The 15123-nt window shown below is 39.8% G+C and overlaps 1 protein-coding gene across 1 annotated transcript; it reads right to left on the reverse strand.

Annotated features, from left to right (window-relative positions):
• Positions 1-3105: 3105 nt before the first annotated feature.
• On the reverse strand, positions 3106-12513 carry rrh (retinal pigment epithelium-derived rhodopsin homolog). Its single transcript, XM_031321476.2, has 7 exons — positions 12192-12513; positions 10098-10288; positions 7894-7993; positions 6747-6900; positions 5373-5541; positions 4285-4463; positions 3106-3398 (listed from the first exon to the last, which is right to left on the reverse strand). The coding sequence occupies exons 1-7, from the start codon at positions 12301-12303 to the stop codon at positions 3293-3295; spliced, it is 1011 nt and encodes a 336-aa protein (XP_031177336.1). The 5' UTR covers positions 12304-12513; the 3' UTR covers positions 3106-3292.
• Between the last annotated feature and the right edge of the window lie 2610 nt (positions 12514-15123).

The raw sequence follows: 15123 nt of genomic DNA on the forward strand, positions 1-15123 counted from the left end.
TCTGTCTGCGGGTTTAACAAATATTTAAACAGTGACGAGGCGATTCCCGCTGACTTTGTTTAAAGTGAATAACTGTTTTGGACATACAAGGTTTTCACCCGACAGCGATAAGTACAGGGTGAGGTTGGGTTTGTGTTCTTTTTGAAGGGCCAAAGCAGGGGACTGCTGATCTGAATTACCAATTGAAAAACAAATAATCTTACTTGTAAGTAATGACGTTGAAAGGAAGCTTCGTGAATCATTTTCTTTATTTTCTGAGCCCACTAGATGGCGCTCTCTGTTCAACAAAGGGTTGAAAGCACACTGAATTGCCATTCCTTACAAATACAAATACAAGTAGTGGTTCATGAAGCTTTGTTTGGCTTCTACTGTTATATAAACTGACTCAGATAGTTATTGATCCTCATACTGTGGTCTTAAGGCCCGTCCACACCAAGAAAGATAACTATAACCATAACTATAACTATAACAATGTGAGCATCCACACTGCTGAACGATAACATTCTGTAAACAAGGGCATCAGACAAGCACTCACTGCACGCTCCAGCAGACGTTGCGACGTAAGATTACAGAAATGTCTGTAGTAATATCCTATAGCCTATGTTTGTGGATTCAGGTACATTTTAGGAACCAAAAAGTTTACCGGCAGTCCCTGGGGTGCGGAGCACGCTGCCTTTTCCAGGCAACAGCGGGCGCACAGTGCTACATAGAGCCGGAGATCAGAGTTGGTGGGCGGGTGTAATGTCTGCATGAGCACTGGAACAAAAACACCGACAGTGTGATAATAACATCCAAAACACAAGATTAAATCACAGTGAATTTGAATTAGCAGGGGTTTCTGTGACATGAGACATAGTTTAGAAGTACTGATGTTTAAAATACACAGAGCTGGAGGATCGTAGCCCCGTAGAGATTGGAAAATTCACGTCAAGTCAGTACTGCACCTGTGTGAAAACAAATCTCTCCGCAGTGCCTCTCTCCGCCTTGCCATGTTGTAAATTCAGATGGATTCTGATTGGCTGTCAGTGTTTCTATCGTTCATCAAATCGCTCTAAAAGTGATCCCAACGATATTGTTCGCCACTGCCATTGTCGTTATAGTTGTGGTGTGGACTCCGCCATCCACTGGAGTAAAACGTTTTTTAAAACTATATATTTATAGTCATCGTTATAGTTATCGTTCTTGGTGACGGCCCTTTACAGTTCAACATCACCATCATGTAACTGCCCTTTTTTTTTTTTCATTGAAGCCCTTTCCTCTCTAGTTCATTTTCCATTAATTTCTGATCTTGTTCTCATCACATGAAGGATATTTATGCAGCCCTTTTTGTCCTTGTACCATAAACATTTTTATTACCAATTCTTCAATATATTTTTGTAAATTTTTAACTTGTGGCAGTGAGTTTTCCTCAGAGAGTGCAACCATGATCATCAGACCCACCTATATTATCTGATGATGCATTCTGCCTAATCCTTCCATCGGTGAGCAGCACACAAAGACTCGAAGTACACCCCACTCTCTGTGCATGCGTATGTTTATTTGTAATGATGAGCAATAATGCAAGTGTAGAAGTCTTTACTTGCTGGAGATGAAGAGTTGAATGATTAAATATTTACTAAAATTACTTTGTATGCATCATTACCTTTATTTCTTTGCCTCTCCATATGTTTTCTTTAGCACTCGTAGCTGTCTATACAAGTCTCGATTGTTGGATTGGTGCACGAAGAGCATGTTTGCATGTGGAGCATGTTTTATGAGCTCATGAAATTTGACATAAACCTAGTCTATATCCATGACGTTCCACTTCCGGGATTGCGTCCTTGCCGCAGGCAATTCCGCCGGATGTCCTTCTTTTTGGCTGAATGTCCATCACCTTCCTCTTTCTTTGTGTTGGCATTCTAAACTCTGGTGGATTTGTGAGGACTATGGTTAACTGCAGTGTCCTGCTGCGTCCTGCTGAACCCTGCTGCGTCATGCTACGTCCTGCTATGCTCTGCTGTGCCACGCTACATCCTGTAACGCCCTGCAGTGCCCTGCTATGACATGAAGTACTACAACTACCATGTGTAGTCACTGTTCCATTATCTTTATTGTGACTATTATTGCCAATGTTCATCACACCCCCAACCGGCACCGTCAGACAACCGCCTACCAAGAGCCTGGGTCTGCCGAGGTTTCTTCCTAAAAGGAAGTTTTTCCTCACCACTGTCGCATTAAATGCTTGCTCTTGGGGGAATTACTAGTTATTACTGGTCTAGACCTACTCTATCTGTAAAGTGTATCAAGATAACTCTTGTTATGATTTGATACAATAAATAAAATTGAATTGAATTGAATTAACTGCTCCTCAGATCTCTGCAGGGTAAATCCAGACAGCTAGCTAGACTATCTGTCCAATCTGAGTTTTCTGTTGCACGACTAAAACAACTTTTGAACGTACACATGTTCCACCAAAACAAGTTCCTTCCCGAGGCTATTTTGCAGAGACACCAACCGGAGCTTAGCGCCATCTAAGATGAAATCAGAGTAATACATTTTTCCTAAAGATGTTTTTTGTCATTTTAGGTAGTTCCCATCACGCTGTTTGTTCAATTGTTCCTTTTTTCTGATTTTTTTTTTTTTTTATTAGGTTTGGTTTTTATTACTTATTGGATGCTATAAAAACAGGGTAAATCGTCATGATTGACAGCTGCGAGCAGGACTTTGATACCGCTGAATGGGACTTTGATTCCGCAGCGCCTCCGCCCAATCACTCCTGTGCAGACTCTGGCACCAAAATTATATTCCAAAAGATGGCAGCACCCGTGTCAGGGATATTTTGGCTTCACTTTTGTACAGTGGGAGGAAGTGGAGATGCGTAGAAGGTAGTGACACAGAATCTGAATTAAGTTTTACCTGTCCAATAAACTTTCTTGGGATTCTGACGCAAGCTACAACAATGACACTGAATGTAATCCTAATGTATGTGATCAAAGAGCTGGCACTTCTGTATCAGCATAGAACATGTGAAATCAAAGCAATGGGTTTTCCTGTTCTTGCTTTGGCCTTTTCTAACACAGGATATGCTTCTGTCAAGCAGATGAAGAATACATACAGATACACAGAAAGCGTTCCATTGTCAGTTTGTTATTGAAGTAACTAGAATGCAAACAATGCCTACAATGTCACAGCAGGTGGAATGTAAAGAGAAAAACACTGACAGTGATTCTTATTATTTCCTCATATTAATCTTCTACACATTGTATTAATGCCAGGGTATATTGATACAATGCGATACCGATGCAATTTCACCTCACTGGGTCAGGGGTTGTTGGGAGGTTGTCATGGGAACCTGAGTATTGATGGTGATTCTCTGCCTGGTTTGACATCGGATCATCCCAATGATGGCTCTTCTGAACCTGCAGGGAGAGATCGTCCACTCACTATCACAGCAAAATACAGTACAGCTTTAAGGTGGCTTTCACAACTGCCTCATTTAGTACGCTTGAATCACACTTGAGTTCGTTTTCCCCCTCGGTGCGGTTCGTTTGGGCACATGTGAATGCAGCAGTCACACTCGGATGGGCACTTAAAGCGGACCAAACAATCGTACCGAGACCTCAATGAAGAGGTGGTCTCAGTACGCTTACAATCGATTTTGTTTGTGGTGAGAATGTGATCCAACCTCGAACCGCCCTAACTATGTGTACTCTGCAAGTCCGAGCTAAATGTCTCCTCTAGTCAGGTGTGTTTTGCAATTTGTGTTGTGTCAGAGCAGCAAACTGTAGCAGCTTGCTAGTTTCTCTCACCGAAGTAGACAGCAGTCCTTTGCATCTCCGTGGTCAAACCAGCCGCCGCCAAAGTTGGAGGCAGACACCGGCAGAGCAGAGCAGAGCGAAGTCTCGGTGAGCAGAGCAGATGTTGTTATGTCGCTCGCGAAACAATGTCTGATTATTTAAATGAAATAAGCTGGTTTGACCATTGAGATACAAGGAATACACACTAGTCCAGAACACAGGACCTTGTTTCTGTATTTACTTTCTTGTTCCCGCCCCAGACACATCTGACCAATATGAGGAGTGAACGTTCTTGCGTGGTTTGTAGTGATGCATTTGGTTTGCTTGAATTTTTGTATGTGCGACACAAAACCGAACCAAGGGGAAATCACTCCATGTTTACAAACACATCAACTGATTCGGACCAGAGCTAACGAACTATAGGTGTAAAAAAATGTCACATGCAACAACTACATTTGCACACACATCAACTATTACCAAAGCAAAATGATGCGAAAAAAAAACTCACTTTTTGTTGGCAGCAACATAAATGCAGGGATTGTAAAAGGTGGAGGACTTGGCAAAGAGTGGAGCGATGATGGCCATGGGGGCAGGGATGGTCTTGGGGTCACCGAATGATGCCCAGAGACACACAATGGAGTACGGAGACCAGGCCACCAGGAACATGACAATCATTACTATGGACATCTGCCGGCCACAAACACAACAACACAGCATCCATATAATATGAGCGGAATATTGTATATAGTATAAAGGACAGAGTTACATTAAGGAGATGGATGCAGGAATTAATGAATGAAAAAATGAATAGTTTTATTTCGAACAACAAAAATAAAGTAAATAAAATACAAGACACAAAGTATTTCACTTTGAGAAAAAGCAAGAATAAGCAAAATAAATAAATACTCTTGTCTCAAAAAGTAGTGGGAAGAAGCAAAATGCCTTTCTGGTCCTACCGTTTTTTAAATGTCCGTACCCTAAAGTGTTTTCAATATATTGTTTTTCAATAAACAACCATACAAGCCTATAACCGAAAACCTCGTCAAAATTCAAATATTTGCAGATCACTTAATCGATCAAGTTACTATTCCATAGTTTTCTTAATTAAATAATTTGTTCATGTGCCATCCTTAAGCTACTGTCCATCCATTATATATATATATATATTTATATATATATATATATATATATATATATATATATATATATATATTATATATATATATATATATATATATATATATATATATATATATATATATATATATATATGTATCGAGCACAATTAGCTTCTAAATAGATCAGAACAAAACTGAAAAAAGTTCATACAAAATGATACACTACCCATCAATAATTTGAACAACTCTACTCATGAGGTACAACCTCCCTCCTCTTCACTCTACCTTTCCAAAATTGCGTAATTGAGTAGTGCCTGCATACGGTTTTGGCATTTGCCGACTGCCTCTGTTTAAGTTTTCCAGGTCAAGAAGACCCACATTAAGGTTATTTTCAAATTAAGTTTTAAATACAGATGCTACATCAAAGCTGCATGCTAACTCTACAGATTAGAAGAAGGAAGAATGGCTCCGTTTTCACCTTGGTGACATCCATCTGATCGGACCAGTCGATGTTGATGCTGTCCAGGCAGTTGCCGGCTTTGTATCTCTTCGCAGTGACGGACACGTTGTAGTAGCAGTAAAACATGGCGAACAGAGGCAACACAAAGTTCACAGTAATTACAGCCATGGTGTAAGAGACGAAGGAGCTGTGGAGGAAAAGCAGAGTCAGTCATAGTGTCTGCTCAAAGAATAATACTAAGGTTATGTTTTATCTCGGGTCTGGCTGACTATAAAAAGACTTTCAAATCCTAATCATTCGCATTCAATTACTATTACTGGTATTTGTTCTCCCAATTTTCTTGCATCCTAGGAGGCGGACTGTCTGCTGTTTGTTCCGTTAAAACTGTTTCTGTGAGTTCTGTTTTAACTCATGATGCTGCTGTGACTTACATAACTGCCTGCTCTATGACGGAAGGCCCCAAGTAATCAGATGAGCTGATAAAGAGATTAAGCTAAGACATTCTTTACATTTCAGCAGAGTAATCACAAACTGTAAAAAAATAATGGACGAAGCTTCCGGGGTCTGAAAAGTGAAGCCATTGCTGAAGTGCCTTAATCCTGCATTCTATCTAATACCCAGCAGGGGGCGACACCACTGGCTCCAAAAAGAAGACTGTATCAAGTCTATGAGAAAATGACAAAAGTGGATACAGACATGAGGAATCAGCAGGAAGAATGAGGAGACTGTGGGATCCTGACACTAACGATATGCCCGACGTAACGTGTTAGCTGAACAGCAGCTTTTAGGGTTCTGTTGTTTGCTAGCAGACCGAATTGACGAGGAGGTACCTTCACTCAAATCAAGTCAATGGAGAGTTGTTTTCCCCTCCGGTGGGCTTGGCTTTCTCAGTGTCACGCAATGTGCTCTGTCTCTATTGCCGTCAATTGTGAAGAATGCGTTAACATCTGTAGTTTATCGATAGTCTATATCGACGACGTTCCACTTCCGGGATTGTTCAGGTGTCCCACACCTTCCAATTTCTTTGTGTTTGCATTCTAAACTGGATGTATGAGGACTATGGTTAACTTCTCCTCAGATATCTGCAGCGTAAATCCAGACAGCTAGCTAGACTATCTGTCCAATCTGAGTTTTCTGTTGCACGACTAAAACAACTTTTAAAAGTACGCATGTTCCACCAAAACAAGTTCCCTGCCGAGGCTATTTGCAGCGGCTATGGGGCTCCGTCTGCCGTCTTTAAACCAAGACGACTGTGATTGGTTTAAAGAAATGGCAATAAAGCAGAGCACGTTTTTCTCCCATTCCGAAATGCTGTGTGGACTAGCCAGACCCTCCTCCACAGTGGTGTGGAGGAAGGTCTGGCAATGCGAGACTAGTCAATCGATAACTTACGCATCATTCTGTCTCCAGTTGATGGTGCATGTAGCTCCAGTGGGGTCGGGGGCATAACCAGACCAGCCCACTATAGGCATGCAGGACCAGAACACAGCGTTCAGCCATGCTGCCATAATAAGAAGGTTGTACGATTGCATCGTCATTTTCTGCCCTGCGAAGATAAATTACATACATTCACACTGACGGTCAGGGAAGTCAGTAAACTGATGCTGGTTTCATTAAAATATTGTCATTGTGATTGTCATTACAACCAAAAAGGTTCCATTGGGAACATGGGGGTGTTTCGTAACTTTTGTAGCAATCTCTCCATTACAATTGATATAGACGTACAAGTAAAGTATTGCTTGGCCCGATGGTGGCACTATAAGAAAGATCTGGGATCACCAATAACCCTGCAGATCATAAATATCCCCAGGGTTATTGGGAAATAATACATCATTAATGAGGAAAATATGAATTACATTCTCTAAAATGTGATCTTAGCAGATATTAGGGCTGGGCATCACCAATGATTTCCTGAATTGATTCGATTCTGATTCACAAGGTCCCGATTCAATTACATTTCTGATTTTATATCAATTAGGTTAGGGAAATTGTAGTTCCAATACCAATTTAGCTTAGATATAAAAATAGATTCTCAGAGAACTTATGCAAGACGCAACCCTCAAAAATATTTTTTATAATGCAGCAGGTTAATTTTTACATTAAGAATTGATCTCCAAATGTTTCTGGTGAGTTACACATCCATGGTGAAAAGGCATATATTAAAAGATTGATTTCAGGGAATTTATGAATCGATATCAGATCACTCAAACAACCGATTTTAATTGGAGAAGTGATTATTTGAACCCAGCCCTAGCAGACATTATTCAATATATAAATTCCTTGTTGACGTTCTGAGGAATGCCTTTGCATCTCTTCGTTCAGGATGTGTAGCTTTCATTTTTCTTTTTTCTCTCTGCCGTTTTTCTGCCTACTGTGTCCTTGGCGCAAAGGCAACGTTTATACTTTGCCACATGGATAATTGCAATTATGTATCTATATACAAAAAAAAAGATTTTGAAAAGTGAGGGGGGCATGTCCCCCCATCCCCAACAGAGATTTATACCCTTGTTTAGAAAGCAGAAGAGCAGTGAATAGATACCTATGTCTGGTCTGCAGATGGTGAGGTAGCGGTCGATGGCCACCACAGTCAGCAGGCCGATGCTGGCCATGCCAAAAAAGATGTTGAGAGCTGCATAGATCTGGAGGCAAAAAAAACAAAACATAACAATCCGATCACGATTGTTTTGTGGTTCGTATCCTATGATCTACTGGCTTTACCTCTGTGAAATAATTCTGAAAGCTGTTTTCGAGCACTCGGGGAACAAAGCGACACAAAGAAGGGTTCAGCTCAACAATGTTCTAAAGGCTTAATGAGACACACAAGGATATACATTTTCTAACAAGCCAGGCTGTTCTCTTGAACCATTCTTACTTAGTTTCAAAAAGGTAAGGCACTGTTATTCGTATGTATTCCACGTATTTATTTATTGCTGCATGCATCACATTGACTGCTCCTGTATTAGAGTGCTGTGGTTCATTAAACACAGGGCTTTCAAGAGGGGGAGCGGAGTTTGTGTCCCGGGGAAAACACAAGACTTTCACCCAGGAAACGCGTGTCGTGTCCTGGGAGTACTACTTATGGAGATGGTGTTTTAATCCAAACCACAATCTTTTTTTCCAATCTCAACTAGTCGTTTTGGTGCCTAAATTTAACTGTCATTGCCCTTTACAGTCACGTTTTGTCGGCTAAACTTAACGGCAACGGCCCCTTAAACTATGAAGGTAAATATGGTGCAAAATGGGAGAGCTTGTAGAATACAATGTGAGAACTTGCGGAACAAAAAATCTGAACTTGTATGTTAAAATTTGCACTTGTAAAAATTTAATTTGCACTTGTAAAAAATATTCACACACGTGATCTGAATTTGAAGTCATACAAAGAAAAAAAACATGAGAGCTTGTAAAAAAGAATCTGAACTTGTAAGTTGAAATTTGCACTTGTAGAAAATGTTCACACACCTGTATTCTGAATGTGAAGTTACAGAAAAAATATTCACAAATGTGTAGATTGATATTTACATGAACACAATGACAGCTGCAAACTTATAATGCAACATTTACTCAAATTTTATTTTTACAAGTGCATATTTTAACATACAAGTTCAGATTTTTTGTTCTGCAAGTTCTCACATCGTATTCTACAAGCTCTCCCATTTTGCACCATATTTACCTTCATAACTTTTCTCGTCTAAATTTAACTGTAAAGGCCGCAAAACTTAGACTTACTAACTTATAAGTTTTCGTATAATATCATCAATGCATTCTCATGAACGGGTACGTATGATATCGTACGAAAATGTATGCACACCAAAACGTATGATATCATACAAAATCACGTGACGCTGGGTGGTCACGTGACGTCGGCTGGCTACGAGCTTCATGACACTGGGTGGTCATGTGACGTCGGCTGGTCACGTGATGCCAGCTGGCTACGAGCTCCGTGACGCTGAGCTGCAGTTGCTAGTTGTTTAAGCCGCTACAGAGCATCGTGACGCGGCTACAGACCTCCGTTGTATCAGCGGTAGTTGGTGGTCCAATTACCCGAAAACAGGTGACTTTGAGTCGGGTACAAAGCAGCGTGAGCTGCCGGTCGTTTCGGCAGACATTACGGTTAAATTTAGTCCACAAAATATGACAGTTTTGCCGCGACGAAAGTTAAGATTAGGCATAAAGATCGTGGTTTGGATTAAAACACATTTCCTGGGTGAAAGGCTTTAGTTTTCCCCAGGAAGCGAACTTCGCTCTCTGGCTTGAAAGTCCTGTATGTTAAAGCCCACCCATCCACCCCGACCTCTTCCTTAAGCGGCCAGCCGCGTTCTCATACAGCGGTCGTCAATGTAGTGAATACAGTTAAAAAAACGTGGAATGCTGATGAATTACAGTGCTTAACTTTTCGTAGCTTTTTGAACGAATGCTTCATGAGAACAGGCCGATATCATACGAACCCATTCATGAAAATTTGTTGAACAATCACATTCACTCTGATGACGTTAGAGAAGATAGGTAAGAACAATTTGCATGAAAAAGAAGTCAGACGATTTATTAATTAGCTAAATATTGGCTGATCATTTTTTTTGTCAATGGACTAATCATTTCTATTTGTGTCAACTTAACAGAACTGGCAGAACATACACCGCCCCTAATATCAACATCAAATTTGGTTCTGGTTGAGTTTTTAATGTAAAAGTAGGTTGTTCTATCGGCAAAATAACGTACATGTGAAGGCACTCACATTCCACCCACCTGACACCCAGTGTGGCCAAATTTCCAGCTGCCGTGGATGTCTGAGGCAGCTGACATGGGGTAGCCGATACCAGCCACTCCGATGTCGGTAAAAGCCAGGTTGATTATAATAAAGTTGGTGGCAGTGCGCAGCTCCTTATACTTCACAAACATTAGCAGCACCACAATGTTGCTTGATAAACTTATGACACCTGAGAAGAGAAAAGAAGACATGGTAAAGCAAGGACGTAACTTTGAGTTCAACATGGGTGGGGGGTGGGGGTTGAGATCTTCAACTATATAGGAAGGTCCCGGGACATGTATGTATGTATTTAAAAAAAAAAGCTGCAAAAACATTGAAAAAATTTTATAAAAGAGACAGAAACTTCAAATGGCGACAAATGGCGGGAAAAGCGCCAAAGAATGAAGGTGACATAAACATTGAAAAAAAGAGTCCAAAAAAAACCTTGAACAAGGCGACAAAAACATCCAAAAAAGTGTCCTTGAAAACCTTGAAAAACTAGATAAAAACGGCAGGAAAAAAACTCGAAAAAGGTGACAAAAACGCCATAAAATTGCAATCAAAAAATAATTTAAAAAAAACGTGTCACTAGTGCCAACTCAACTTTTGATTGGCCAACGGTACATTCAAATCAAATCATTCATCAAGCATTTTCCAACATGGGCAAGGGGAAGGGGGCAAAATCAATGATGATCAGAAAAGATTGTTAAAACTTTTTTTTTTTTTTTGCCAATTGCAAGTGGGTTTTTAAATGTATTTGCCCGATGTGGTGTTTTAGGCCATCGGGCAACCTATATTGTTCAACCCTGTTCTGATTAGCAAATATCTAGTCTATATCCATTGATGACAGAAATTCCACCAGATATCCGTTGCTTGGGCTTCCTTCATGTTGTCATTCTAACCTCCGGTGGATTTCTGAGGACTACGGTTAACTGCTCCTCAGATCTCTGCAGGGTAAATCCAGACAGCTAGCTAGACTATCTGTCCAATCTGAGTTTTCTGTTGCACGACTAAAACAACTTTTGAACGTACACATGTTCCACCAAAACAAGTTCCTTCCCGAGGCTATTTTGCAGAGGCGCCATTGCTACGTACAGCGCTTAGCATGACGATTGTGATTGGTTTAAAGAAATGCCAATAAACCAGAGCACGTTTTTCTCCCATCCCGGAATTCTGTGTGGACTAGCCAGATCCTCCTTCGCAGCGCTGTGGAGGAGGGTCTGGCAGTACGAGACTAGCATATATGTTACAAGTATGATGAAATAAAAGTGTAATAAAAATATGAAGAAGCCCATCTTGTTTTCAGTCTAATATTTTTGGTTTCCAAAGGGGCTCATGATAGAAAAAGGTTTTGGATCTGCACTTTAAGAGTTAACAGGTTCAACTTTTTTTATGCTGTTGATTTAAAATTCAGAAACAAAATCCTTTCAATGAATGGAATACAGTGCCAAGACCTGGATAAGTTGCATAACGCTATCAGAACAGTTTTTAAGAGGATAACAATGGACTAATTTACTTTTACCATGAATGGCCTCGAAAGCCCAACTTCAGCAGGCTATTTATTTAATTGTCATGTTTTCTTTACCCCCCATTTTCATTGTTAAGTGAAGTTAGTTTCAAAACTAATTTCAAATATATTTCATAAAAATAAAAACAGCTAACGAAATAGAAATAAGAAATAGATACTGCTACTCCGACTAACATTGTCCACATTAAACTGCAACAAAACAAATTCCTCCAGAGATAGTTTTCCCATTACTCTCGAAAATCCGCAAACTTTTTGTATTCTTGGGAAATGCAGCACTGTTTTGATCAAATCCCTTAAAACCATCACTTTATTCATCGGTGTTATTCTTTATGATGGATGTTCTTAATTTAGCCAATAATACTTTCCATATATCCTCCCAACGTACTATTGATGGTTTGAAACTTAATTGAGAGATGTGTTGAGTGTGCCATTGACTACTGAGAGTTACGCCACTGGACACGGTTATACAGAAGAACATCAAGCAGCTAAATCACACTGCATCAACACAATAGTCACATTATTCATTGTCTATTTATAATGCCATTGGTGGTCTTGTATTTGTTACCTGCGGTTATAAGATATCCAGCCACTATGTTGTGCTCCAGTTGGGTAAAGGCACTTTTCCCCCCGTAAGGTGCAACATCACCTGAAATGTTGACTCCAGAGTCAATCCCCATTTTCTGACGTGTTAAAAAAAGACAACCAAAAATGACCCTTAATTGAAGTAAACAGTCTTCCCACAAACAGTCTTGGAAGGAAAATTACTCAATGAGGCAATAAAAAAAGAAGCAAAATCTGAACAAAAGAGATGTAGAGAGTCAGTATTGCAAAATGCTTCGTCTAACTAAATTCTGTCGGGGATTGTTGTGGAGGGATGGGGTGAAGGGGATTATTGCATACCACTGCTCCCCAGTCCCCAGTTAGCAGGAGGTAGTCGGGGGCAACAGGGCTGCACAAGAGAGGATTACCACTCACGTGGATTTGCTTGCAGGTTGGGCTCTGGCCAATAAGCTTTGATTACAACACTGAAGTTGAGTTATTGCCTGAGCCTTAAAGAGTGGTAAACACCCAAAGAAGTACATGTTTACTAGCTACTACTCAGTGGTGTAGTCTAATGTATTATAGTGGGTATACTGTACTGTATATATATTTGCCAGAATCTACCTTTTTTTTTTTTTGGGGGGGGGGGGGGCATATCATAGCCGTGGGTCTGGGTGTCCTCCCCCAGGAAAGTTTTAAGCATCAACGACTTAATTTCCTGCATTCTGACACCCTTTTATGCTCCAATTTACGGTGGAAAAACCTTTATTTAGCCTATGTGCAGATGAAAAACACAGATGACATTTCAAAATATATTAAAATTATTAGGGATGTCCAGATCCGATCACGTGATCGGAAATCGGGCCCGATCACGTGGTTTCAGACTCGATCGGAATCGGACGTTACCTCCCGATCAGGACTCGGATATATATGTATATATATTCTCATTATTTTTTAACACATCTATAGTTATGCGGTGGCACAGAGTTAGACCCTTTTGACTCCACACAGAAACAGCAACGCGTGCGGCATGACATCACTTTGTTGCAGAGACGCTATTGGTTAAATGCCGGCAAAGTAGAACACGGAAGCAGCTTGAAGCAGAAAGCGCGAGTATGTCTGCGGTCTGGAGGTATTATAAAGTTGATGACAACAACATTGACATAGCAAACTGTGAGATATGTAACAGAAGTGCTCTGTTTGTAAACAGAGTTGTTGAATGTTAAAATAAGGTGAATTAAATAAAAAATAAGAAACATCCTGGATCTGTTTTTTCGCTCTTCTTTATTCTTTTTTTTTAATATATTATAGAAGTATCAGATCGGGACTCGGTATCGGTAGATACTCAAAATCAAATGACTCGGACTCGAGGGCAAAAAAACCTGATCAGGACATCCCTAAAAATTATAATGAAAAGTATGTTGCGTGTCATTGGACATTTTTAAGTGGGTATATGGAAATCCTGGAGCTTTCTTAGTGGGTATACTGCGTATACTTGCGTATCATGTAGACTACACCAAGGCTACTACTACTACTGAACTACTTTAACGTCTTACTTGTCACACATAGAATACAAAATGACATTTGTCCCCAGTTGAGCGCATAATTTGAAAGTGCGCCGCCCAAACCAGTAGAGAGACACATATCAAAGCAGATTGATGAAGCCGTGGCCAACACTTGGTGTTGGTGATCTGCTCTCATATTCTCAATTTCACACTGAGCAGAAGATTTGATTTGCTTACAGCTTTAATAATTACTGTCCCATTCATAATTTATCACTTTTGATTGGTGGTTTAACAGTTGCTTTGTCTGACTTAGAAGACCATCTAAGATCATTTAGCCCGGCTCCTAAACATTACACTATGTGTTGTAGCTGCTTGAGGTGGAGCTAAGTTAAACTTAGATAGCATGTTATATTTGGTAACTTAGCCCAATAGTTCCCAACCTACGGGTTGGACCCCTTCAAAGGGTCACAAGATAAACCTGAGGGGTCCTGAGATGAAAGAAGAAAGAAGTAACAACAAAGTTCTGATACACATCTGTTTTATTTTTTTGGATTTTTCTCTAAAATGTACTTTTTTAAGGGGGTAAAGTTCTCATAGATATCTGTCTTATGTTTTTCATATACAATATATTTGTCAAATAAATGTAGTGCAGTAAAAAATAGCTACCTCTAAAATGTAGCGGTAAGTATAAAGTATGATAACATAGAGTTGAAACTCTAAAGTAAAGTACAAGTACCTCAACTTTTTATTTAACCCTCCTGTTGTCCTCGGGTCAAATTTGACCCGTTTTCAAAGTTTCTTTATCTGAAACTTAGGTTTCTTTCTACTGAATTGCCCAAAAATAACACGCATGGTTCCCTACAACACTATTCACAAGTAAAATTAAGGATCAGATCACCACTTTTGTAGAATGTTGGCAGTTTTTCTCAATTTTTGTAGCCTTTTAGAAAAAATGTAAATGGTTTCAAAACAGTATTCGGACTAAACTTTTACAGTGAGAACGTTCCTCTGATCTTAATAAGTCAAATATAATGTCATCATCATTTTTTTTAAATTCTTTAATTGAAAAACTTGATATAATTCCGTATAAATAAGGTTTATTGATCATGAATTCCAAGAATAAGTATACAACTAGTGGTGGTAGTGGGTAAAAAAGTGACAAACGTACAAAAAAAGTGTTAATTTTCAATTTGGACCAGGGAGGACAAGTGCATGGTCAACAGAATGACAACACGGGTTAAGTAACTTATAGTTCTTCAGTTCAAAGAAGACAAAATCCCAAGGGGGTAAGCGTCTGTCAACAACCCGTAGGTCCAGAGTGATAGAGATATCTCTATGGCTCTGCGTAGATCCTATGGCGCCATTTTGATGCTATCAAGCACTCACCCGCCGTTAGCATCCCATTGACTGCCATTCATTTTGACGTCACTTTGACAGCGAATAACTTTACAT

The sequence above is a fragment of the Sander lucioperca genome, chromosome 18, assembly GCF_008315115.2.
Source record: "Sander lucioperca isolate FBNREF2018 chromosome 18, SLUC_FBN_1.2, whole genome shotgun sequence".
In the NCBI taxonomy this organism is placed as follows: Eukaryota; Metazoa; Chordata; class Actinopteri; order Perciformes; family Percidae; genus Sander; species Sander lucioperca.